Source organism: Meles meles, chromosome 3 (assembly GCF_922984935.1).
Source record: "Meles meles chromosome 3, mMelMel3.1 paternal haplotype, whole genome shotgun sequence".
In the NCBI taxonomy this organism is placed as follows: Eukaryota; Metazoa; Chordata; class Mammalia; order Carnivora; family Mustelidae; genus Meles; species Meles meles.
This window is the reverse complement of record NC_060068.1, coordinates 141,902,268-141,927,841: the sequence shown is the minus strand read 5'-3', so window position 1 is coordinate 141,927,841 and position 25,574 is coordinate 141,902,268. Positions and strand designations below refer to the sequence as shown.

Here is a 25,574-nt window from a genome sequence, read left to right as displayed (position 1 = left end):
CTCTGTCTGCTCTGCTCCTCCTTGAGACCCCACTGCTACTCACCCAGGCCTGGAATCTGGGCTGGACCGATGCCTGTCCCAAACCACACCAGCCTCCCTCTGGCCTGCGAGTAGAATGGAGGGGAGGGCAGGGGGTGTCCGGGCTTACCAGCCAAAGCCAAAGCACATGGCACGGCGGGGCGGGGGCCACAGGAGGGGCTCAGGCTTCTCTACAGGAGCCTGTGAACGGTCTGGCCAGCCCAGAGCCAAGCGCTGCGGAGCCAGAGGGACCTTCTCATTTCACACTCTGGGAAGCCGAAGCCCAAGGCCCAGGACGTCCAGCTGCTAGCAAGCGGTGGAGGAGTGTGCAAACCCCATTTTACAGATGGAACTGAGACTCCAAGCTAGAGGACACTGTGTGGGGACACTGTGGCCGGGGCCAGCCCCATCTGCCCCACTCCACTCCTGCCACCTCCCGGGCACAGGGACCTAAACCCACGAGAGACCACGAAGTCCATGAGTGAGAAGCACCAGGTTTAATATTAAAATCTTTCTCTTAAAAAAAAAAAAAAGTACACAGATAGGAAAATTTGATGGCGTATAAAATAGCACTTCTGCTGTATAAATGTGAGTTAATGTGAGTCCTAAAAATACTTGTAAACCTAGGTGATTACATCTTTGGTACCGTAGTGAGAACCCCCTCCTTCTCTTGGCCCACTTCCGGCTCTCCTCCTGCCAACAGTCTTGGTCATAGCCCTCACTCCCCTGGTACCCCCGATACCCACTGAGCCAGGGTGTGGTTGGCAGAGAGAGTGCAGCGAGCGGGCCTGGGCAGGGAGTGAGCCGTACCCCATGGGTACTCCCTCAGGAACAGGCAGCTGCTGGGTGAGAAGGCAACCCCCAAAATACCTGCCTTTTGCACCCCTCTCAGATTCCCTAGAAAGGTTTCTTATACTCTCTGGGGTCCCCCAGGAACCCTCACTGTCCACGATGTCTGTGGCACAGACTTGGACAGCAGGTGCTGGACAGCAGACCGCACAAGGGGTCGGATCTGATCCTCTCTGCTTCCCTCGCTCAGGATGGCTCCAGGGCTCACTGGTGGGTCTGAGAGGGGCCCCGTAGTCCTCCCATGGGGCAGCTGTTGGGGGCTTTCCAAGACACTGCCTGTCACTCCAAGTCAAGGCCTAGGCAGCTGGCCTTTTGGGGCTTGTTGGAGGTCTGGGGGAAGGGGCGCGGTTCCTGGTGCCCAGAGTGTGATGCATGGTCTGGAATCTCCCCAGACCCCAGATGACCCCTAGGACGGAAGTTTGGAGTGTTTGGCTTTGCTTCTTCTGGGCAAGTGTGCCACCCCCTGGAAGATTCAAGAATGTTAGTGCCGCAGGCACCAGAAGTCAACAAGTCCACCTTTTCATTTGTCAACAGGGCAGCAGGCCCAGAGAGGGCGAGGGATTCCTCTAAAGTCCCACATCAGGTCCGATGAGCCTCCTGATGCATGCCTGTGGACATTCCTCGCCGGTGCATCTGCACGCTCATCACAGATGCGGGGCCCGCCTGGCCCTGGAGACTCTGGCGGGTGAAATAAGACGGGCGGTGATAAGGAAGGAGATCCCCCGCACTTACGGGGCCAGGCAAACATGGACACGGGCACTTGTACGACGAGGTGTGCCCCAAGTGCCTGGGACAGGGGCTGTGGGCCAGAATGTCCTGAACTTGGCTCAGCCCTCAGCAGGGAGCATGGATGGCCCCAGACCAGCTCGGGCCTGGGAAAGTGGAGACTGGCATCAAGGAGAGGTGGCTTCCAGAGGAACATCACTGTCCGAGGCCAGGCCCCTGCTCAGTCGGGAGCCGAGGATGCCAGGGTCCCTTCCCCAGCTCTCAGGTGGATGAAAGTGCGAGGAGAGAGCTACAGCTCCTGGAGGAACAGCTGTGCGACCAGAAGAACATTAATCTGTGCCTCCTGAACGCTGAGCATCTCTAGGGATTCTAGCCTCCCCACCTGTCAGCCAGGGCGAGAAGCCCAGATCGTGCGTCACCGGGCCCGGCGCTCCCATCCTACAGATGGAGAAACGAAGCGTCCCGGGAGACCCCTGGCTCCCATCACATGGCCCCCCCAGCGGCAGAGGCCAGTCATGATCCCTGCAGCCTTCTTGCCTCCTAACCCACCCCAGTGGCTGGGGTGCCACAGGCCAGGGGCAAGAGCTTTCTAGAAAGTGACAGCGGATGGGAGGCCAGCCCAGCAGGCGGTGGGCGCTGGGAGGCAGAGGGGGAGCCTCGGGTGGGGCAGGGGGGGGCCGGCCCCCTACAGGAAGCTGTCCTCTGCCTCGGCCCGGGGCCCGGGGCAGGTTGGATCCATTGGGGGCTGCGGCTCCGCCGGGGGCTCGGGCTGGGGCTCCGGCTCCTCTTGGGGCTCCAGGGGGCTGTCACAGGAGATGGTAGAGGAGGTGTTGACTTCATTCAGGGTGGAGCTAGGAGGAGAAGGCAGGTGAGTGGGGGGCCGGGAGGGGGGCCACAGTAAGATAACAGCAGTGGCCCAGAGCTTTCTGTGCCTTCGAGCCTGCCCCGTACACCCCACACCCTTTAGGTCATCCAATCCCTGTCAGGACTATGCAAGGCACCACGTCGATGGGCGCTCCTGTTTTCATTTTTGAGAGGATGAAATGGAGGCTGGGGGAGCGGAGGCAGCTTGTGCGAGGGCGCCGGACAGGCCAGCGTTCACGCCTCAAGCTGTCTGAGCTCTGAGCTCCGCTCCTCTGTACACAGGCTGCCTGGAGCCCTGCAACCTTTGCTCCTAAGGAAGGCGGAGAGAGCCTTCTAGTTCTCCTGGCGTTCCGAGTGCCCAAGGAGCGATGGAGGCTTGTGGAGACAGGGCCTGGCCGGGCCTCACAGCAGCTGCGGCCTCAGCTGGAGCTGGAACCCTGCCTGCAGCTGCTGCCACTTCACCAGAGAGTGGATCTGGTTTTTGGGGGGCTGGTGTCTGGCCTTGTGGGGGACTTTCCTCTCCAGCTGAGGGAAGGTCCTGTCTGAACCAGAAGGCCAGGCCTTCCTGCAATCCCCGCCATTGTAACTTCGCCACATCTCAAGGCAAAAGAAAAGCACGAATCTCCTTCCCAGTCAGAATTCTGGCCTCAACTCCTGTGGGTACCAGACCTCCTACAACCACAGCCTCCTACAGCCAGGCTCCCAGGGATCCTTGGGACGTGGTGCTGGAGAACGGAGCCCAGACCAGGGCTGGCAGTGACCCCAGAACAGTACACAGGTGCTGGGGATGCTGATTAGACTTCCTACTTCTCCGTAGGGCCTGAATAGGTCCTAGGGAGAGGAGCAGGGACAAGGCCTATGGGGGCCACTTTCCAGGAAACTGCTACCTTGCAATTAAATCCCAGACATTCTGTCTCTTACCAGTCTGCCCTTTCCCCCTGAGCTCATCAGAAGCCAAATGAGTTCAGTTCTCTCTGCTCACTGGCAGGAATCAGTACTCACCCCAGGTAATGGACTTCTAGGGCAAGCCTGGCGGCATGAAGACACACACACATACACACACACACATACACACACACACACACTATTGCCTTGGGCCTCAGGCCAGAACAGCTACCTGGCAAGGCTGGGAGAACTCTCCAGTGGGCCCTCATCAGCAGCGTCAGGTTTGGGGTCAGGCAGGGGGATGATGTAGTCGTTGTCACCCTCGTTGGGCTGCACAGCAGTGTAGAGGACAGAGCTGGTGTCCAGGGGCGATCGGAGGCCATGGAAGCCAGGCAAACGGGCTTGGGACCGAAGGACGGCCGGGTGGTCGCTCCTCAGAAACTCCTCATCAACCTGCTGGTACTTCTGCTCCACGGGGAGGGAGGATCAGAGAAACAGCGAGGGTCAGACCACAAATACCCGTGTGGTTCATCTACCATGAGACCCTGACCTGGCCCCTCCTGCCTCGTGTGAATTGGGCAACTGGTGCTCAGAGAGGAAGGGGAATTGTCCGGAGCCACACACAGCTGGCGGCTCTCCCAGCTGCCATCACACAAGACCAGGTGGGCTCGGGGGCCCCCCAGGGAGGGGACAGTCAGCAGACTAGCGCCTGTGACCCTAACAGTCCCCGTACTTCAGAACAGACAGGTGTGAGCTGTCATCTGGCTTCAACCTCCTTCACTGTGGCCTCAGCTTCCCTAACGGCTAAGTGGTGACAATGCAATCATCTCACTGGGTGCTGAGCTGTGACTGAACGTGGGTGGGAGTGTGGTTAGGAATGGGTCAGGGGGAAAGGGGTGTGCACCACCCCTCCCTATAGCTCCCTCTGGTGGACAGGCCGGGTTCTGCCTTAACTGAGCCCGCAACAGGAAATCAAAGCAGCATCAGGGCGGTCAGGCCCTTGGCGGACGTGCAGCCTAAGGTTGTTCAGACTTCTGAGGGAGCCCTAGGCCTGGTGCATGGGTGCAAAGGCATGAGGAGGGATGCGGGATGAAGGGGGCTGTGGGCAGCGGCTTCCACGCAGGATTTCAAAAAACGCTGTGCTGTTAAAGTAAATTCAACTCACAGCCCCAGCCCATCCCTTACTAGTACCAGCAGGGAAAGTGAAGCCCGAGAAGGTACAGGGCGGTCCCTCAAATACCAGCATGACACACAGAGCCTTGTACCCAGTGTCTGTCTTCTGGACCAGAACTCTCCGTTTCGCTGCCTCAACATACCTTTTTGTACCCCTCGCCCAGCAGCCTCTCGAGAAGCAGCACCAGCTGGGAGAAAGGAGGCCGGATCTCAAACTTCTCTTCCCAGCACTTCTGCATGATCTCGTAACTGGGGAGAGGCACAGACGGGGTCAGGGTCTTTGGCTCTGGCTCTGCAGCCTCCCAGAACCAGGTGAGCAATGAAGGGAGTTGGGGAAGACAGGTGAAGAGGGATTGCTTTTCCTGTCCCTTAGCAGGCCCTCCCCCCACTGGCAGGTTCCCTGGGGTTGACCACATTAGTGAGCATGTGGCCCAGGTCTGGCTGGTAGGAGTTTTCATGGCTCTCAGCTCAATGGCTGGCTCTGGATGTGTACGTGACCCCAGCTGAGCCCTTGACGGTCAACTTGGGGCCTTCCGCCCGAACTATGGTGAAAGCAGCAAGCAGATAGCTATCTGGCCTTAAAATGTGGCCACCTCGAAGGAAAGCAGAGCCGAGTAGAACCAGATTCCTGAGGACAGCCTCTGAACACCTAGATCCAGCTATACGGAAGTTTTTCTAGATCTCTGAATGAATCTATTTTTGCCTTAAGCAAGTTAAATTGGATAACTATTGTCCACACCCAAAAAAATCCTCGCAAAGGCTCCACTCACATCTCGTCAGAGGCGTGGGCAGGCTGGGCCATGCGGTACCCCCTCTTGATGGCATTATAGAACTGCTCATTCATGGGCAGCTCTGGGTATGGGGTGCCACCTGCAGGGAGCAGAGACGAGAGACACACCCGCTCAGAGGTGCTGGAAGAGTGGCAGAGAGAAGCACACCAGCCCTAGAATGGACAAGGGTATAATGGCCTTGGCACGGAGACATGTGAGCCCCCTCTAGAGGCTCTGGACAGAGATGGCAACCCTCCCCAGAATCAGAGAACCAGAGAAACCAGAATCAGCTAGGCTTTTTGATGTCACTTCCAAAACCATTCATAATCGGCTGGGGAAGTAAAGAGACCCAGAGAGGACAAGGGATTTGCCAAGGTCTTGTAGCCGCAAGAAAGCAGCAGAGAACTATAACTTGCACCAGAGCCGGTCCCACAGCCCCACCAGGCTGGAGGTACACGCAGGCAGGGTAGGGGCTGTGCCCCTGATGGCTGGGGGCCAGGGGAGCATACCCAGGGTGAAGATCTCCCAGAGTAGGATCCCAAAGGACCACACATCGCTCAGGGTGGTATAGAGGCTGTTGAAGATGCTCTCGGGGGCCATCCACTTCAGAGGCAGAAAGGTCTGGGGGAGGGCGGCACAGCACTAAGCATAAGGAGGGCCAGGGCCCACTCCACACCTGGCAGTTTCCACCCAAGCACTAACTCCTGCCCTGAGAGCCCACCTCTGCAGGCATGCAGATCCCACAGGCATCCCAGTACTGACCAGGGGACCGGAAGGCCAAGTTTCTTTACCCACAGCTGGTAACATGGCGGTCCCATCCCTGAGCAAGAGCCCCAGGTCTGAGGTCCCTCTTCCTGACCCCAGTAGAGGCCCCTGGATGGCTTGGTAGAGAGCAGGAGAGCCAGAGAGAAGCCAAGGAACCCAACTGCTCTGACCCGGCCACCTTTGATCCCTGTGGTCTAGAGTCCCTTCAGCTCTGAGATTCACTGTCCTCTTGTGGAAAGTGGGAACATGAGTGGCTGACAGGATGGTCACATTTTAACCAAATACACATTTGACCTGCTCCCTTTCCACGTTTCCCAGGACCCAGGTCCCTTGAGCACCGCCCCCCTCCCCCCGGCCCCCGTCATGTCTGGTGACTCTGAACCCTGGGCTCACCTCACAACCTTAGCACTCTACTCCCCCATCCCCCACCCCATGCTCAGCCTGTGGCTTCCCTTCCTGGGCCTGCACACATGGCTAGGCAGGTCAAGCCTGTCACCGCTGGACAGAGCAGGTCACGAGGCACTCAGTCCTCATCTCCCACGTGCCACAGCCACGCTGACCAGGAGAGAACCTGCTCCCAGGGTCAGAGGCACATGGTACTCACGCTGCCTTTGGAGATATAGTTCGAGTCTCGCATGATGTCACGAGCCAGGCCGAAGTCACAGATCTTGACCAGCTTGCCCTCACAGATGAGCACATTCCTGGCTGCCAGATCTCGGTGGACACACTGGGTTGGGGGAGATGGGAGCTGAGGCCTTGGGGGCAGTTGTGGGGAAAGACCTCCCTGCCAAGGGCTTGGGGAAAAATGTATCACCACACAGGTGAGGGGGGCCACCCAGCGAGGGCATTCACTGTCCTCACCCACCACAGGGGACACAGCTGCCATACAGAGCTTTGTACTTGGAGGACCCTGGCCAGCTGGGTGGCCCACCTCCCCACTGTGACCACACGTACGTTCTTGGAGGCCAGGAACTCCATGCCATTGGCCACCTGGTAGCTGAAGCCCACGAGATCCGTGTAGCTAAGCACTGGGGACTCGTTGATCAGAGTGGCCCGACAGGTCCTCTCAGGAGCTAGGGGAGAACAGAAGTTCACCTACCACCATGGGTCTCCACATGGCCCACAGGACCCCTGCCCTTTTGCTCACAGAGGCCGACTGTCTGATACAGGTAGCTACTGATCCTCTAAGTCCTCCAAAAAAAGGAAGACCATTTCCAAACATCTAATGCAAACCTCTCCTACCTCATCAGTGCTTTCATCAGCCAGAAAAGCTTTTGACGTCAACCCCAGGCCACCTTTGCTCAGCCTGACCTGCCTGCTTCTCAGGGACCCTGGGTCAGCCTGGGAGCCTGGGACCTCCTCTGTGCCCATGCCCCAGGAGGCCCAGGACTCCCTCCATCCCAACTCCTCCCACTCTGGATCCAGAAACAGAGGTTCACTCTGGGGCTCCCTCACAGAGCAGCTGAGTGCAGGTGGCTAACCTCAGTTTCCGCATCTTTGAAATGGGGACAAGCCACCTTCCTCCCCGTTATTGCGAGCCTGGGCATACGAAAGGCTCTGATAGGAATGCATGACGGCACAGGGGTGGGGGCCGTGCTGAGGTGAGGACCCACCGGTGGGGACGTAGTTGTCATAAGGGGCCATGTAGCTAGAGGACTCAATGTCCGCATATTTGACGCCTCCTTTCATGTCCAACATGGGCACGTAGTCTATCGACTCGTCTTTGCTCATGTCCATGTAGCCACCGTCGCTCTCCCCAGGCAGAGACACATGGCTGGGGGAGAGAGGAACATCACAGGAGGAAGGGCTATGGGGCTTTCCTTTTGCTTCCCTTACCGTCCCTCCTCGCCCCGAGGCCCCACACGGCCCTGTCACTCATGGGTTTCCTCTCTCTCTCCACCATTCATCTTTCTCCAGCCTGTCACCACTTGAATGGCCACGCAGGGAGCCCTTCCCCCCAGCCTGTGGGGTCCTAAGCTGGGCAGCGGGGTGCTGGGATGACATAAGACCCCGTGCGTGTCCCCGGGGAGCTCACGCCTAGGCGTGATCACAGCACTCCAGTGCGAGGGTCAGAGGAAGGCCAGGTAGCACGGTGTCTTTCCGGGGGTCTCCATCTGGCTCTGAGGGCCCAGCCACAGCCCAGAGTGGGCAAGGAGTCATCCTAATGCCTCTGCCTACAGCGCCAGCTCCCCGGAGAGCTAGGGACCACATTCGCCCATGTCTCTAGAGGTGGACCAAGGACTGGAAGGAAATTGATCCAGTGCGGGGGGGGGGCACCGGGGTGGGGGTGGACAGGGCTGAGTCTTCCTATCTTTCGGTGACAGACCGACACCCCAGCTCCTAAACTGTCTCTGCCCACCCTGGCCTCAGCTTTCGTCCTGGACAGGGAGGGAGGGAGCGGGGGCCCCGAGGGCTCCGTGAAGCCTCCTGCGGTACCTGGACAGCGGGAGCCCGATGGGCAGGGCATTGCTGTAGAGCTCGGCGCTGGGCGGGTGGCGCTTGTCAGAGCAGCGCTGCAGGAAAGTGTGCTTGTTGCGGTGCAGGTAGTCTACGAGGTCGCCGTAGCGGCAGTACTCGGTGATGATGTAGATGGGTCCTGTAGGGGCACAGGCTCAGGAACAGCCCCAGGGCTCAGACCTGCCTTCAGGGCTGCAGCTTGGAAAGGCAGTTTGGTAGGATGGCCGAGAGGCTTTGGCACCAGGCTAACCCCTGTTCTTTTCCGGCTTCTGTGACCAGGAGGGAGATACTTATTCTCGCCGAGCTTTACTTTCCCCATCTGTTAAATGGGGCTAACCCTAGCCACCTCCCTGAGCACTCATAAGATAATACCTTTGTCAGCTCGGCCCCAGGCCTGGCACAGGGCAAGGACAGGGTAGTAGATGTCACCCATAGGTTTTCAAATGACAGCGGATGTTGGAGCCCAGTATACAGAGCAAAGAAAGGCAACTATTTCTTATCAGGTTACTGTTTCAACCCAAATACAGTACATTTACTTGAAGCCTGTCGTGGGAACTTGACGATATTGATGAGGACTGACATTTTGAAATGGGTGATCTTGTGGACATAAATTGGCCTCTGTGTGCAGCTCACTTCTGTATTTCATTTTGGTTGCACAATACTGAGGAAAATCCCAAATCTCACAATAAGCAGCTGCAAACAGTGATAACACTTCTTTTTTTTTTTTTTTTTTTAAATGGCCTAACTTGCAATCAGAGCTTCAAATAAACACATGCGCCGGGGAGACTTCATTCTATGATCTGAATGAAAGCAGCTCCCAGTCGGCCTGCTGGTGTTCTCTGAGTGTAGGGACAGAACTCACCTCACAGGGGCCAGGACTTAGGAGTTTGTGGAATGTATTGCGAAAATTTTAAAGAGTCGGAGGACCCTTGGGTTTGGAAACGGCCAAGTCCTTGGGCCTTGAAGGTGATGTGACTCTGTGGGTTTGTGAGTCCCACCCCTATCTGGGTCTGTGAAATGATGGCACTTGACAGGGCGGGTATAGCCCCTCCAGCTGGAGTGTCCTGTCATCCCTGGACTGAGGAGGGGGCGGTGGGGGGGCAGGCTTGGGCAGCTGGCGTTTTCCGGAACCCTCTGGGGGAGTGGTTTTGGTACCTCCTTTGGTGCAGGCCCCCAGCAAGTTGACCACGTTCAGATGGGGCCCGAGGTGACTCATGATCTTCAGCTCTGACATGAGGGCCTGCTTCTCGCTGCTGCGGGCTGTGGCTGAGGAGGGAGATGGCGCCTCAGGCCTGCCCTGTCCCTGAGGCCCCAAGGAGGCTGTTCTGCTCCACACCCTACTGTAAGACCCAGATGGCCTGGGGGCAGTGAGGACCCTCGAGCAGGGGGAGGGGAAAGAGGGAGGGAGGAAGGTCAGGGAGAGGAGGAGGTGCAGGGGGCGGGGGCAGGGTGAGGAGGATTCTTGGCCAAAGCAGAGCCTGCAGTGGTGCTGGCCCACAGGTGACTGTACTGCTTGGGTCCAGCAAATGAGAGCCAGGGAGCGCCTGACTATGTGGGGCCAGGGACAGGGGACACATGGGGGCCCAGATGTGAGGGAGGGGCAGGCTCCCAGGACTCACATTTCAGCATCTTGACTGCCACTTTCATCGTGGCCTGCGAGTGGCTCAGGCCGTGAGCCGTGGCCTCCACCACCTGCCCAAAGGCCCCGGAGCCCAGGGTGCGTCCTGGGGTAGAGAAAATCCTTCAGCTCCTGGCCCACCTGGGAACCACATACCCTGCTCTCTTGGAGATCAACCCCTCCAGCCAACGAGGACTCAAGGTGTTCCCTCCAGGGGTCTCCCACAATGCTTTGCAGCCCTTCCTGATGTCTCATCTGAGTCCTGCCAGTTTTGTGGTCCATCTTTAGTCCCTGGAAGACTTCCTCCCATCCCCAAAGGGAGTTCAGCTCCTCTGCACACCTTGGCTTCCCCAGCTAGACTAAGCACAGGCCTGACATGCAGTCTGTCCTCAGTTCCTAGTTCCCCTCTTGCCCCCAAGAGGTCTGATTTCACATAGTCATGGGATCACAGGACCTCAGTGCTGAACCCTCCCTGGGGTATCACCTTGCCCCCATTGTACGGAGGGGGCACTGAGGGCCAGAGATGGCAAGACCTCAGTCTTGCCACCCGCCCAAAGTGCCCAGACTGCCCTTGAGAATGCCTTGGACTGACCGAGCACAAGCTGGTCCCGTGGCAGCTCCCAGGTGGAGTCGTAGGGCAGCTGCATAGGATCTACATAGATGTACTCATGGCCGTCAGAGCTCACGGATTCAATCACCTTCCACCGGATCTCGTAACGTGGCTTCTGCAAGACCAACATGAGGGATGGCTCATCTGAGGAGGTCTGGGCTTTGGGGCCCACCCACCCATGGCCCCTTATGGGGCAGATGGAACAGGAGACCCTGAGGCCCAGAGAGGGACAGAGGCCTATTTGAAGTCACACAGCAAGTTATTGATAAGGCTCAGGTTCACGGGCTCAGTGAGAACAGGTGCCAAGAGGCCCCAGCTTGGTGCTGGCTGAGGAGCAGCTAATAGCCCAGGGCCTGGCTCATCGGGACCTCCTTGCCAGCTTCTCCCAGAGTTCTGGCTGCTTCTCAGATGGGAGTAGCGGGGCAGGCAGTCCTGGGAAGTGACACAAGCTAGGGGCATTCGGCTAGATGTGGACAGCCCGTTCTCCAAGCTGGGTCATTCGCAGTGGGAATCTCAGAAAGATGGAAGCACACGATGTTGAAATCATAGGATGTTGGAATCACAGGATTGGGCTCTTAGAATGATAAAATCATGGGTGCTGCAATCCTAACTCGAGAATCTTAAAACATCAGGATCACAGAATGGTGAAGCCTCGGAACAGAACACTGAAATGACACGTTAGTAGGATTAGAATGCATTTCAGTAGAAGCCTGGGAGCCTCTGGAGGTGAGAGCTGGAAGAATCCTGGGACTCATGTAGTCCACCCAGAAAGTGCCTTGCCCTGTGGCTGGGAGGGGCAGGGCTGAGGTCCAGGCAACACCCAGTGAGGCACAGCAATGGCAAGGGACCCTGGATGGCCTGGACCAGGCTCAAGACGGCCCTTGCTGCTGGGGGTGGAGGCAGCTCTCCATCGTTTTACACAGCAGCGCTCTGTGCCAGGCTGGGCCATGACCAGATCCTGCAACATTCAAGGGCAGCTGGGGGCTCCATATGTAGGAAGAATAGTGTGCCCATGTGCACCCACCAGGCAAGGGAAGGAGCTTACCTTCTGCCACAGCATGATAAGGATGATGAGGGAGATGACTGTGAGGACCACCAAGGCCAGGATGGCCGAGATCACCACCACCTTGAAGGGCAGAGCTGCAGGCAGAGACAAGAGCCGGCCATAAGCAAACGGGGAGCTTGGCAGCTCCCTGGCAGTCCTCCCATGCCCCCACTGCTGGTCCGGCAAATCCTCTCTGCCTGTTCTGCCCTCCACCAGCCATGGCCTGTGACGTCAGACTCTCAGCCCCTCCTATAAGAACCCACACCCCTCAGTAATAATGGCACTCAGCTTCCTTTGGGCTCCCATATGCCTTCAGCACTTGCGGGGGTCAGTCAGGCCTGTCTGCCATGGCCCCAGGCTGGATACCAGCTCCTGATGACTGGGCTCACCTCGCCTCTGAATCCATGCTCTTGCCAGGGCTGCCGCAGCTAGGACAGAGCCTGACTGAGCTCCCACAGCCTGACAAATCCAGACCATTTCCTCCCCTGCTTCCCCTGGAGTCCCCAGTGGCGTCGGTGTAGTGATGACAGTGGGTCCTAGTGACGACCCCAGGGAACAGGGGTAACCAAGTGGGGCTAACTCAGGGTCCCCAAGCCCCAAGTCTCCTCTCTAATGCCTCAGCCTCTTTGCTGTACAATTTCCCATTTTCTTCCCCTCCCTCTGCATCCACTCTGGCCAGACCCTCACCTCCCCTACCCTGCCCCATTGGCCACCCATAGGGTCCTCCACAAACTTGTTCCTTCTTCTTCTGTCCCACACTTGCCCCTCTCAGAGCCCCTGGAGGCCCCGTCCCTCCTCCTCAGGGTCCCAGACCAACATCACTCTTCTCCCTCTCCCCACAAGGTCACACATCCCAGGCCTGGGAAGGAAGTCTGAATCTTCTTCTTCTTCTTCTTCTTCTTTTGACAGAGAGAGATCACAAGCAGGCAGAGAGGCAGGCAGAGGAGAGGGGAGGAAGCAGGCTCCCCACTGGGCAGAGAGCCCGACATGGGGCTCGATCCCAGGACCCTGGGATCATGACCTGAGCTGAAGGTAGAGGCTTAACCCACTGAGCCACCCAGGTGCCCCGGAAGTCTGAATCTTCTAAGGAGCAATCTGAGTAAAAAGAAGAGGCTTTGTCCAGCCATGGTAGTTGCCCTGTGGGTTGGTACATGGCTTCCCCCTCAGGCAGTACACAAAAGCTTTACTTCTGTCTTGCTCTGGGCTGGCCTGCAGGCGCCTACCGGCTCAGGGCTATGAGCACATGTGTGGGAGTGGGAGTGAGATAAGGGATGAAAACCCCCACCCATCCCACCACTGGGCAGCGGGCTGGGGACAGCTCTGTGCACAGAGAGGCTCGTGTGTGTGTGTGCCAGCCCAACCTGCCAACGCCTCCCACAGCTTTCAAAGCTCTGTTTGCCCTGGCTTCTGCCTAACCCAAGCCCCTCCTTTACCAGTCCTTTCCCTTTCTCTTGTTATCTCCCTGCTCCAGCCCCTAAACACGCACATATTCTGGGCTCAAGCCATGCTGAATGCCTTTGAGTTCTCTGATCTCACTTTGCCTCTGGGCTCTTGCAAAAGCCATTCCCTTTGACTAGAACCCCATTCCTTACCAGCCTAACTTCCAGGTGTCTTTCAGGTTTTGACCTAAAGATTTCTTTTTCCAGGACACTCTCCTGAATCCCCCAGCTGGGCACAGAGCCCCTCCTCCCTCTAAGCTCCCTGCCCCCCACAAAGTACTGCCCCCCGCAGTGGGATTGCCTAGTTCCTTGGCTGCCTTCTCTCCGGACTGAGGGCACTAGAAGTGCAGGGAGGCTGGGCCTTCTCCAGGGAGAAAGAGGAAACGAGTGAACAAACGGAGACCAGCACAAGGGGAAACACACGCCCAGGGACCGGCAGGTAGCATGGGCACCCAGGCGCTGGCTGACACTATTCCCGTGGACAAGAGCTGTGCCTTTGTGTGTGTGTGAACCTGCTCACAGACATGCATGGGACAGCATGGTGTCCATCTGGGTGCAGAGGCTGTGTCCGCACGCTTTCATGGGGGAGGGGGTGCTGCCGCTCCACGCTCTGTGCCAGTTTGCACACATGCACAGGAATTACACATGCACTACCCACACCCTTGTGTGGGGATCGTGCATCTGCATGTACACGCATACAGACACACCCCCATGGGTTTATATACACGTCTGGGGATTGGGCATAGCCATACCCACGGCTTTATGCATGCACTTGGTGTAGTCCCCCAAAGGCAGGCATCATGCGTGCTTGTGCACAAGCCTGTAGACATACACTCCAGCCTGACACGTGTACCTGGGGCTTGGGCAGTCTTCATGATGTGGTTTACAGATCTACACTGGGAGGGTCTGCCCTGTGTCCAAGGTCAGGCCTGCTCCTGCTCACACAGAACATGCGTACACCCAGCCAGGGCCTAGACACGTACACTCATGGATGTACACACATGTGCCAGTCCTGCGTTGTCGCATAAGTGCACAGGGGCGCATGCTGGTGGGCTTGGCGAGGCCCCAAAGTGCCCACGCTCCCAGGCACAGCTGGGCTCCCAGGCACAGCTCCAAGGATGGCAGGGTGGAGGTGGGGGTGGAGGGTCTCCAGGAGCCACTCGGGCCAGAGGACTCACAATGCGGCACCACGGTGACCTCCTGCATGTCGTGTCCCAGCAGGTTGTGCAGAGTGCAGCGCACGGACAGCGGTTGGTCCACACGGCGCAGGCGCAGTGTGCTCACCACCTCAAACTCCTGGTCCTCTGGCCAGTATGTCACGTTAGTCTCCAGCTGGCTCTCCTCCTCCGAACTGTTCCCCAGCGGCGTGGGCGGCAGCTCGCGCGGACATCTGCTGGGGAAAGCCAGTCCGGTCAGCTTCCAGTCCTTGACTGGTCCTGAGCTCATTCCTCCTGTGCCCCCTCGACTGACCGGCAGGGGGAGCTCCGAACCCAGAACTGAGAGCCCGCGATCGCAAAATCCACTCCCTTCATTTGATCGCCTGAGTCAAGGTAAGGAAATGGGACATTGAGGTCATGCAGAGCATCTACAAGAAGCTACATCTTCTAGAACGGGGCTCTAGCCTGGAACTTGGTGCCCAGAGAAGGGGCTGGAGGAGATGACCTCCACTGGGTCCTTCCAGGCCGCTGTGGTTACTCTGGGAGATGGAGGCCAGGGGTCTGCTCACCTTTTGAGGTCGCTGCAGGTAGACCAAGTGAGGTGCGGCTGGGGCATGCCGCGACCGCGACAGCGGACCGTTTGCTCCCCGCTGGCAGGGTGGCTTTCACTAAGCTCCAGCACACGGACAGGCACTGTGTGGAGAGGGCAGGAGGCCAGGAGGTGGGGAGGTCAGGAAGGAGACAGTGAGAAAGGCCCTCCGGGAGGATCTGGCCCAGGGTCTGGGGGTGGGGGGAGGGGAGCCTCAGGCTGCAGGTGAACATCAAATACCAGGAATCCCCGTGTGAAAACTGACAGGTTCTCCTTCTGGGCACTTCAAAGGGAAAGCCTCTGTAGGGTGCCAGTCTGTCTCTAACACCTCTCTGAGACTCGCTAATCTGCCCTTTTAACAAAGAGCAGGTCTGAGGGTCAGAGAAAGCCCTGGGAAAGCGAGAGCAGGAGAGCACGGAGCTAGAATTTAATAGCATCGCTTTGTTTTCCCAGAGTTTATTTTAGTGGTTGCTTTATATTTATGACATGTGATGCTGATTTTCCATCTACAATTGAGAGGTTAAATTCTCTTTCAAAATACATTTATTTTTAGAAAGTCAATTGACAAAACAGTAAGTCATTCGTGTGTCATTCCCCTGCTCAAAACCCTGCCATAGCTCTGTCATCTCCGTCACAGTAAAAGCCAAAGTCCATACAAAGGCCCGAGGGGACCCATGCAATCTGTGCCCCCCCCTCTACACCCCACGACCAGGTCTCAGCTCTGACCTCATCTCCCACCACTCTCCCCCTTCTCGGTTCCTGCCACACCGGCTTTCTGCTGTTGTCCTGCCTTGCCACTGCTTGGCGGGCCCTTGCCCCCCAGAACCCCCTGGCGAACACCCTCACATTCTTGAAGTCTTCACACAAATGTCACTTCCTTGAGGCCAACTTGATCAGGCTGCTTAAAATCGCAACCCTCACCGCCCCGTGCCCCCTGAACCCTCGGTCCTCCCTACCCGGCTTTTCTCCCCCTTCGACGGCACTTGTTACCTTCTAGCCTTCTGTGTCATTTGCTGGTTCTCTGCCCTACCGTGGAGTGCTTGTCCTCCCCCAGCAGGAGACAAGCCGCACAAAGGCAGGGCCTCAGGAACCTTGACCAGACTGGTGTGTTGTAGCTGCTCAGTGAATACCTATCTAAGTAGTAGTCCAGTATGAGGGGATGCGAGAAGGACAAATCGTGGCACTGGCGCATGAAGGCCTGAGGCATTAGGGACAACAGTATAGCCCAGGGGCCTCCGTGTACAGCTTGAGGCCCAAGGAGGAGACACGCCGAGTTCACAGAGGAGGGGAAATGTTGGAGCTCGGCCTCGAGGCCAACCTCCTGAGTCCTCCGCTCCCTCTCCTGCCCCCTCTCCTCCTATGGGTGGGTGGACAGGGTAGGAAGGGAGAAGCGGTGGGGGGTTGGTGTGCAGGGAGGCAGGGTGCAGGGCTCCTCACCGTTGACCTGCAGCTGGAAGGAGAGCTCGGCCTCCGCGTCCTCATGGAAGACCCGCACGGTGTAGCAGCCAGCCTCCGCCACCTTCACCCGCACCAGCGTCAGTTCCGACATGTACCTGCGGAGCACGACAGGCCCAGCTGCCGGCGCTGGACGAACTCCCACAGTCCCCCCATCCAGCCCTCCTTGGATGGACCTGAGAAACCAGGCCCAGGGAGGGGCAGGGCCTTCCCAACGTCACACAGGTGTCGCTAGCAGACAGGACTCACGCTGCCAGTCTCCTGAATCCCCCACCCATCGGCAGCTGGCTCCACTGAGCTCAGAGGGGGGTTGAGAAGGGGTGAAGAAAGTGGGGCAAGCGCCCCTTCCCTCCCCCTCCACATCTCACTCCTGCAGAAAGGCCTGACAGGGCTTTATCCACATGGACGGCCACTCATTGTCGGCCTGCTCGCCTCCTGCCTCCCGGCCACCATCCATGTCATGGCCCGTCTGGCACCCTCCTCCCTGATCATCTGGCCTTCTTCTCCTCAGCTGCTCCCAGCTGGCCCCACCCATCACAAGGACAACTGAACATCTGGGTGATCATCTGACCCGCGTCTGTTTCCCCCTCTAGACAGGAGACGCTAGGAGGGCTGGAACAGTCTACTCGGAGCTCTGCAGCCTCCTCAGTGCCTGGTACGGTGCCTCGCACGTAGTGGGCTCTCAGGAAAAGTGTCTCTAGGTGTGTCCCGTGGCTGAAGGCTGCGAGCTGCCACGCAGCTGCAGAGAATAACGTCAAGAATGGAGCGGGTGGGCTGCTGCTCACCGGGTCTCAGACACGTTGCGTGTGGACAGGGAGATCTCGCCAGCGCTGGAGTCGCCTAGCGTACGGTTGTCCTTGAACCACATGACAGTGGGCGGCGGGTAGGCCTCGAACACGACCTGAAGAGTCCGGCTGCGGTGCAGCTCCGCGAACTGTACGGCGTCCAGCTCTCCCAGCAGCCGCACGTAGCCACTCTCTGCAAGGGGCGGCCGTCAGGGGCGGGGCCCCAGGGGTGGGGCCGGGCCCGGCTACCAATAGGACAGCGCCTCCTGGGGGCGGGGCTCCCGGAGGCAGGGCGGGCATCCACCGAACGCTAAAGGAGCCCGGCCTTCCGGGCTTCAGGCTTCAGGACCTGAACCAATGATGGGGGTACCGGATCTGGGGTTGAAGTCAGGGCTGAGCCTGGACCAGGGACCGAACTGGGGGCTGATATTGATTTGGGGACCGAGTTTGAGGTTGGGACTGGAGTTGTTCTCACTGAGCGTATTCTGGCTCAGGATTGTGGCTGAGGTGAGCTGCAGCATGGTTGAATTTGAGGATGGGGCGGCCTGGGCTGGGGTGGCAGTTGGGTTTAGAAATCGGTTTGGGCCTGAGGTTCTGGCTAGGCAGAAAGTCCACGCTGGGAATAGAGTTGAATTTGGGGCCGACACTGCATTTTGGTTTGGGTTTATCCTAGAAATGGGCTTTGGTTGGTACTGAAGCCAGAGCTGTACTGGAATGCGGCTGACAGGAGCCTGGGGCCATGATAGGGTCTCAGTCCAGCTCAGAAGGAGGGTCGGGGCTGAGCCCCAGGGCACGCACCAACCACAGTGACATTGATGGACTTTTCATCCCGATGCTCGTTCACACTTTCTGATACATTGCAGATGTAGGTCCCTGAATCGCCAAGCTCAGCAGCAGGGATGTGCAGGATGGAGCGTATGTGCGAGGGCATATTGAAGAGGAAGTCGGTCACTGGCTCCACCAGCCGCCCACTCTGTAGGGACAGGTGGGGGAAGCCCCCCCCATCAGGCAGAGTCCAAGAAATTAGGCTACAAGGCAAGATACCCATCCTTTCCTGGCCGTTCCTCCAACCCCCCAGCCCAGCACTACCTCCATGCGTGGGTAGGTCCATTCGAAGTTGACCACCTCATTTCCGGTCACGATGCACATGATGGTGATGTTCTCACCCTGACGGACCACAGTCTGAACTGCATTCACTGAGACATTGATGGACGACACTAGAGGAGAGAGATGAGTTTAGGGCTGAGGAAGTCACCACCAGCCATCACACCAGCCCTGCGGCTTGGGGATAGGGTGGGGATTCAGAGATGGAAGGGATGACTCATGCGGAAGATCCATTAATTCAACAAATATTTGTTAACTATGTTCTGCATGCCAAGTACTATGCTGGGCACTGGGACTTTAGCAATAAACACAACAGACAAAATTCCTGTCCTCATCGATCCGACATTCTAGAATCTTGAATCAGTATATTCTCTGGGCATCTAAGTACCAGAGAAAGGTATGGATCACAAACTATGTACCAGGGAGCCTCTGTCTTTAATCCTCCCAATAATCCCACCAGGTGGGCTATCATTATGGTCCTCTTTTTCCAGAGGACGAAGCAGACTCGGAGAGATTAGGTGCCTGGCTCAAACTCGTTCGTATGGGAAGTGCACAGCTGGGACTCAAACCCAACCCACTCTGGGGCCTGGGCCTTTGCCCACCACAGTGTAAAGCCCAGCCCTGCCACCCACCCTCCCCATGACCTTGGGCATACTCCCTCCTCCGAGTTTCAGGCTTCTCATCTGTAAAATGGGGAAACACTACCTGCCTTCCAAGACTACCATGAGAATCTGGTTGAAAATGGAATTGCCCACTTCGTAAGCTGGAAAGGGCTCTACCCCTGTGGATGGCCATACTTGCCTCTGCTGAACATCAGGCCAGAAAGGGGGCTTACCCTGGAGGCTGTAGACATAGTAGGCTTCAGAATCCACTTCCCTGTCCCCGATGGTGGTTTTGCAGACATAGGTCTTATCCTCGAATGTACCGGAGAAGCCACGTTGGTGGTCGTAGGGGATGGGTAGTGGGATATCCACTTTCTTCTCATGCAGCGTCACCACCAGCTTCGGATCCGTCACTCGGCACGGAATTGTGATCTCAGTTATTTCCGTGAGGAAAATGAATAGTTCCTCGGGGTCAACCGGGAGAAAGCCCATCGTGGGATCTGCCAGGTATGGGGGCCAAGAATGAGGGTCAGGGGAACTGGTTTTCTGGCCATCCCCTGAATTTCGGTGTGTCCTTGAGCAGGTGTTTTCTCTCTGCCCCTCAGTCTTCCCCTTTACAGAATAAGGGTGCTCTCAGAGGTCCCTTCCAGCTTTAATGTTTTTTTGTTTTTGTTTTTGTTCTTTAAAGGTTTTATTTATTTATTTGACAGAGAGAGAGAGAGAGAGATCACAAGTAGACAGAGAGGCAGGCAGAGAGAGAGGGGGAAGCAGGATCCCCACTGAGTGGAGAACCCGATGTGGGGCTCGATCCCAGGACCCCGAGATCATGACCTGAGCTGAAGGCAGTGGCTTAACCCACTGAGCCACCCAGCTGCCCCCAGCTTTAACGTTTGATACGGTCAGCACCAGGGTGGGAAAAAAGATAAGCTACAAGTCAAAGGGCAGCTGGTACCTGGAGCTTGCAGGATGGGAAAGGTGGGATGTGGAGGCCCAAGAGAGAGCATATTGGAGCCTGCTGAGAAGCCAGAATTCTGGGGAGCCAGGAATGGGGTGGGCTGGCAGGGAGCAGTCAGATCTCCCTGATCTGACTCCGGGGGGGTGGGGAGTCATCATACTCCTGGACCGAGCCAGGCTGGATCCCGTGATTCATCTGCATGTCAAAGCTGGCCGTGGCTCACAATGTAACTAAGCACTCTCCGCTCCCCCCAGACACCGGCAGTTGACAGAAGTCAGAGAGTGAGCAGGCAGGTGGGGGTGCTTACCTGGCACAAAGATGTAGAGCCGTTTTCGCTCACCAGGCTCTAGCCCATGGGAGCCTTTGTAGGCGCAGAAGTATTCTCCCGTGTCTATCCCACTGACATTGGTCAGCGTCAGTGTGCTGGAGAAGGTGCCATCCTGGGTCTTGGCCATTTTCTGCGGGAGCTCCTGAGACATCCGTTCCCACACCACTGGAGCTGGGCCCGAGCAGGTCAGAACGAAGTTGCTGGAGACATTGAGGACAAGCTCTGGCCCTGGGGGTGTGATGACCAGGCCCCAGGAGGCCTGTGGGCCCAGCAGCAACAGCAGGGGCAGCAACAGCACCTGGCCTTTGGGAGAAAAAGCGTCAGATGTCAGCACAGGGACATCAGCCCCTCTCCTCTCGGCTGACCCTGGAGGAAGCCATGTCTGCACAGTCCCTGAAGACCACGCCTCCCTAATCTGACACAGACTGAAAGCCCTGGCTTTGAAGCCAGCTTGCCCAGTGCTGGGGGCCCTCGGGACTCCTTCCAGCCCCCAGCTTCCTGATCTTAGTGCCTCTAGATCCCAGACCTTAGAGTCTCCAGCTATGCTGTGTTCAGGCTGCGGGCATGTTCACCCGAAGGCATCAGGAAATCCGTGGGAAGCAATTCCCAGGCCTCCAGTTCCTGCATTACTTCCCAGGTCACTTTCCGAGCCCCTTCCCTGCAGCTGGCCCAGTTCTCCAGGTTCCACCCAACCCCAGAGGTGGCCTTGATTGGGGAGGGTGGGGCAAGGTAGCTCAGAGTAGGGCACACAGGACAGGAGAGACTCAGCGCCCCCCACCTCCCGGGGACTGGAGGGAACTGGGGTTGGATGTGGGTGTCACGTGATTGGTTCCTCTCTCTCTGCTAATGTCCCCTGGGCAGGATTCTGTAAGCCACATCCCCCAGACCTGCAGATGCTCAACCAGACAGCCAGCCACCCATCCTCGGTAGACTCTCTGGTGGCCAGTGACCGTTCACTGCCTGGTCGGCCACCCAGCCCCAGGAGCACCAACAGCATAGAACAGGCAGTAGTGAGGGAAGGGTGTGCTCGCAGAAGCCCAGCCAGGACTTGGGAGCTCATAGCCAGTGAGGGATCCAGGCATGGGAGGGGAGCCCCAGACCGGAAGCAGACCAGCCAGGCTGGTACCCCAGAGTACTGAGAAGAGGTGGGACATGGGGGTGACTGAGCTGAGTGAACAGTAGAAGGCGGCCTCCACTGAGCACCACAGGAAAGGCAGGAAATCGAGGCTCAAGAGCACAGCAGTGTCCCTGGGCTCCCATGCCCTGGTGCTAGGATTCTGCTCAGTGCCTCCTGGGGGTCCCCTACCCCTTTGACAATAGGATCTGACATGACACTTGGAAGCCACAGTGTACCTACCTTTGAGGACAGGAGCTGGCCTGGTGCTCGGAAGCTGCATGGTGTCCTGCAGAGTTAAATATAGGGGTCAGGGCTGAGTGGGCACAGTCATTGTGAAATCGGACTTAGCACCTGGGTCCTGCAGAGGAAACCCCAGCGCAGACCACCAAGCCTCCATGTCTATGCGACTGAAGTCAAAAGCCACCCATGTCCCATGATCAAGAGGACACTCATGCCCGAGTCCCCACCCCCTACATGGGACTGGGCCTCAGGGAGATTGGACCCTACTTCGGCTCTGCCTCTACCTCTCCAGTAGCCTTGGCTGAACCCAGGCCTCTCTGGGCCTTAGTTTCTCTTTATGTGCAGTGGGACTGGGGGACTTGGGCTGGATGGTGTCCAGGGGCCCGCCAGCTCCAACAGCCAGTCATCTGGGTGACAGTTCCAATACTAAGCTCTTATCTGCCAGGACAAATATTTGGGAAAGCGTGATGAAAGGCCTGGGGGAGCAGGAGGGGGAAAGCCAGAACCCAGAGAACTCCCGCAGGCTCCAAAAGCACAACAGGAAGTGGAGGCGGCTGTGGGAAGGGAAGCAGGGCAGTCAGGACTGCGGAATGTGGGGGGGGCACCCCTGTGCCTGGGCCCCCTTTACTCAGCCCCAAGCTGCACAGGGAGGCCTAGGGGAGAGGGGCCAGGGACTGAGCCCAGGGGCAGCCCCACTGCACGGGAAGGCTTCAGAGGTCCTTGGAGACTACTGAATCCAAGCTCCCCCACCTCCACCCCCCAGGGTCCAGACAGGGAAACCAAGGCTCCAGATGGGAAAGAAGTTCACGCAGGATGACCCAGGAGAGCTTGTCCAGGTGGGAGACAAAGAGATCTGGAATGATAGAGGCAGAAAGAGACAGACACAGAGACCAAGAAGGAGGACACACATGGTAAAGGAGGAGCCAGAGACAGAAGAAGGACCACAGAGAGACAGATCGACTCAGATGGGTTTCTGCTCCATCCCTGCCCTTAGCAGCCCCAACTGCAGATTCCAGACAACCACCAATAGCCAAGCTGGCAAGGGTCTGCCTGCAGCATCGATAAGAAGGTGACCAGAAATAGACAGGGGTCATGGAGCAAGAAACGTGGGAAGAGACCACGTGACCAGGCACAGGGTGCCTCCCGGGCTGCGGGTCCACTGACTTCCCTGAGTGGCTGCCCGGCCAGGCCTGGCTCCTCAGCCCATGCCCAGATGGCCCTTTACTTCCCAGTCTAGGGCTGGGCTCCGGGTCTGAGCCCCACGGGGCCTGCCTCCTGCACCATCGCTCTCTCAGTGTCCTCAGTTGCCAGCTCTCAAAATGGGATGATGAGGAGTGGACCACTTACGGGGACAGCATTTACCCCTACTGCCCAGCCCCCCAGGAAGCTCTCTGAGCAGCTCTGCTTTGCCCTTCCTCCTCCTCCCCATCCCTTCGACCAGCCTGCCTGAGGGTCTCCTCATTCCTCCCCTTTCCTCTCTCTGAACTCTTCCAGAGACAAAGCCCAGCCCTCCCACAGCACCCCCACTCCCGTCCCTCCTGCCCCAACCCCTCCAGCTGGATGCCAGTCTTCCGCCAGCAAGAGGGAGCAGTGCAGAGGCAGAGCCAGCAACCCCCACAGAGGCCCATGTGCCCCTCGCTGGGTGCCCCTCTTGCTCCCCCCTTCCTGCCTGAGATCCCAGCCAAAGAAAATCATTAGCAGCCCAGGCTGGGGGAGGGGGTCATCTCAGCCTCCCTGCCCCTCCCCTCCCAGCCTCCCTGGCTGGCCACACTGTTTATTATTCTAAAGGAGGAATTTGGTCGGCTGGCCTGGAGATGGGAGGTCACTGCGACCAGGGCTGGCCTGGCTCTGGAAGGCTGGGCCTTGCAGGCTGGGCCCCCAACTCCCCTGACCCTGGCTCCTCTCCTGCTGGGCGTGGGGCCGGGGGCAGCTCAGAGTTTCTGAGACTCTGAGCCAGGAGGGGCCCTCTTGAACAGGCAGTGGCCCAGAGAGGGACAGAACTGTGGCCTAATCACACAGCAAAAAGGCTGAATCAGGCTAGGGAGAGGATAGTCTGGGCAGAAGAGCTCAGGGCCAGTGTAGATGCGCCACGGATCTTGGACCGACTTCTTGCTCTAGGAAATGAACATTTTGGCTCCAGTCACAAGGGATCTCAGACTCACCGTGAGACTCAGCAAGTCTCCCGCCTTCTCTGGGACTCAGTTTCCCCCCATGAATACAGGGAGAAGTTTGGAGGGGGCAACTCAAAGAGCTACCCTTGTTCTAAAACTGTGCTTTTGACTTGCTAGAGAGAAGGTTCTGGTCACTGTTATACTTGCTGGGGTGGTTTAGGGAGGTGAGGCCGATGAGAAAGAGGGGGCTACGTTACCAAGGCTGGAGTCACGTGAATCCACAACCCATCTCATTCCACAGGTTGAATTTCCCTGACCATTTGGTCACAGACATGCTGTATGGACTTTGACAAATTGTTTCCCTCTCTGGGCTGCACTTTTCCCATATCTACAATTAGGAGTTAGGTGGCCTTTCAGGGGACTTGGAGACAAATAAATAGGTGATCTGGAACCCCAGGAGGTGGCAAAAGGAAAGGTAGCGTGGACAACAGAAGGACTGGGAAGAACAAGAGTATAGTTTGGGGCCCCAGACTTCACCTCCCAGGCCCATCTTAGATGACTCCCTGATACCCACAGTTATTTACCCAATGCCTTACGGACCTCTGCGCTTCTCAGAGGCTGCTGTAGTGCCAGCCAACCCCACAGAGGCCCAAGCAGCTAATTCAGAGGTTGTGGGCTTGCCTGTGACAACTCCCCCTTCTTCAGGGGGAGGTCTGCGCTCCAGGGAGAAGTCACCTGGGACAAGACAGATGTCACAGTCAGGATGCAGGCACCCTCCTACCTGCCATACTCTCCTGCCTGGGGAGGGCCCTGAAGCAGAGGGAGGGCAGGGACTCTCAGGGATCCCCTCTTTGCCCATGAGGAGCGTGCTGAGGGCCAGGAAGATCCCATGATTCCTCTTACTGGCGGGGGCAGAGGTCCAAAGATGGAGTCATTGTCCTGCTCCTCCAAGTGAATTAGAAGGACGTGTTTGGGGGAGCAGAATGTGCACCCCAAGTCCGGGGAGCAGGCATGCTTGGGGAATCATTCTGAGCCCAGCCTTATGTCTTTCCAGCTCCTGTGAATCTTTCCCACCACCTTAATCTAAATAAATCCAATCCCTCTGGGCCACATCCGCCAGCAGTAGCTTCCCTCCCTCGGGGTCCCAAGACTCCCACGACACAGGGAGGCCAGGGAGGAGGGCTCCCTGGCTGCCGGCGGTGGGGGAGGCTTGCACACGGCCAGCATGCGCTCACAAGCCCCAGAGCCCCACCCACGCACTCACTCACACGCTGCTCGGAAACACACCCGTGTGCACCGGGCCATGTGTGTGCCCAGCCCTCAACGCAGGCACTGCACATGTGCGTGCCCACACAAATCCCACGTGCACACAGCTCCCCGGTGCCCGGCACACATGGCCGCACACGCGCTCTCGGCGCAGACTGCTGCCTGTGTGCTCTCCCACACACCCAAGGGCGGGGCGCACGCATGCCACAGATCACATGTGCACCCGGCCCCAGCCAAGCTGCACACGTGCAGGGGGGCCTGTGTGCACGCAGACCTCAACACACCCGAACACACAGCCACAACACCCAATACAAGCCAGTGCTCACCAGCCGACTCTGTGTGCTACATCCAAGGGTCACTCCTGTTTTAGATGGGGAAACCGAGGCAGTGAACAGGTAGGGAACTTGCCTAGGAATGCAGAGCAGAGACCGAACCTCTGTCTGCGGAGTGCTCTCTGCCAGCCTGTGCCACCGCCACCTTCTGTGTTTGGGCTAGGGACAGGGCAGGACTGGTTTAGCTGAGAGGTGACGGCACCTGGTGATAGAGGCTGGAGTGAGAGGTAGCTTGCACGAGCCCCCACTCCTGATTCTGACTTGGAACACTGCGGGGGGGCGGGGGCAGGAGTGTGTGTGTGTGTGTGTGTGTG

At 57.9% G+C, this 25,574-nt stretch overlaps 1 protein-coding gene across 2 annotated transcripts in view; it reads right to left on the bottom strand.

Annotated features, from left to right (window-relative positions):
* Nucleotides 1–496: 496 nt before the first annotated feature.
* The window catches only part of PDGFRB (platelet derived growth factor receptor beta), a 36,677-nt gene continuing 11,599 nt past the window's right edge, over nt 497–25,574 (bottom strand). The window contains exons 2-23 of one of the 2 annotated variants that reach the window (XM_045999998.1): nt 21,552–21,597; nt 20,174–20,497; nt 19,145–19,411; nt 18,295–18,422; nt 18,004–18,178; nt 17,206–17,398; nt 16,403–16,518; nt 14,946–15,069; nt 14,398–14,612; nt 11,781–11,875; nt 10,718–10,850; nt 10,127–10,231; nt 9,663–9,773; nt 8,487–8,646; nt 7,664–7,824; nt 7,005–7,123; nt 6,655–6,777; nt 5,795–5,906; nt 5,286–5,385; nt 4,659–4,764; nt 3,575–3,807; nt 497–2,444 (exon numbers count right to left, since the gene is read on the bottom strand). In XM_045999998.1, coding sequence (XP_045855954.1) covers nt 2,279–2,444; nt 3,575–3,807; nt 4,659–4,764; nt 5,286–5,385; nt 5,795–5,906; nt 6,655–6,777; nt 7,005–7,123; nt 7,664–7,824; nt 8,487–8,646; nt 9,663–9,773; nt 10,127–10,231; nt 10,718–10,850; nt 11,781–11,875; nt 14,398–14,612; nt 14,946–15,069; nt 16,403–16,518; nt 17,206–17,398; nt 18,004–18,178; nt 18,295–18,422; nt 19,145–19,411; nt 20,174–20,497; nt 21,552–21,597 — 3,312 coding nt within the window. In that variant the 3' untranslated portion in view covers nt 497–2,278. The remainder of the gene's footprint in view (nt 2,445–3,574; nt 3,808–4,658; nt 4,765–5,285; nt 5,386–5,794; nt 5,907–6,654; nt 6,778–7,004; nt 7,124–7,663; nt 7,825–8,486; nt 8,647–9,662; nt 9,774–10,126; nt 10,232–10,717; nt 10,851–11,780; nt 11,876–14,397; nt 14,613–14,945; nt 15,070–16,402; nt 16,519–17,205; nt 17,399–18,003; nt 18,179–18,294; nt 18,423–19,144; nt 19,412–20,173; nt 20,498–21,551; nt 21,598–25,574) is intronic. The other variant, XM_045999999.1, reaches the window with a different exon arrangement.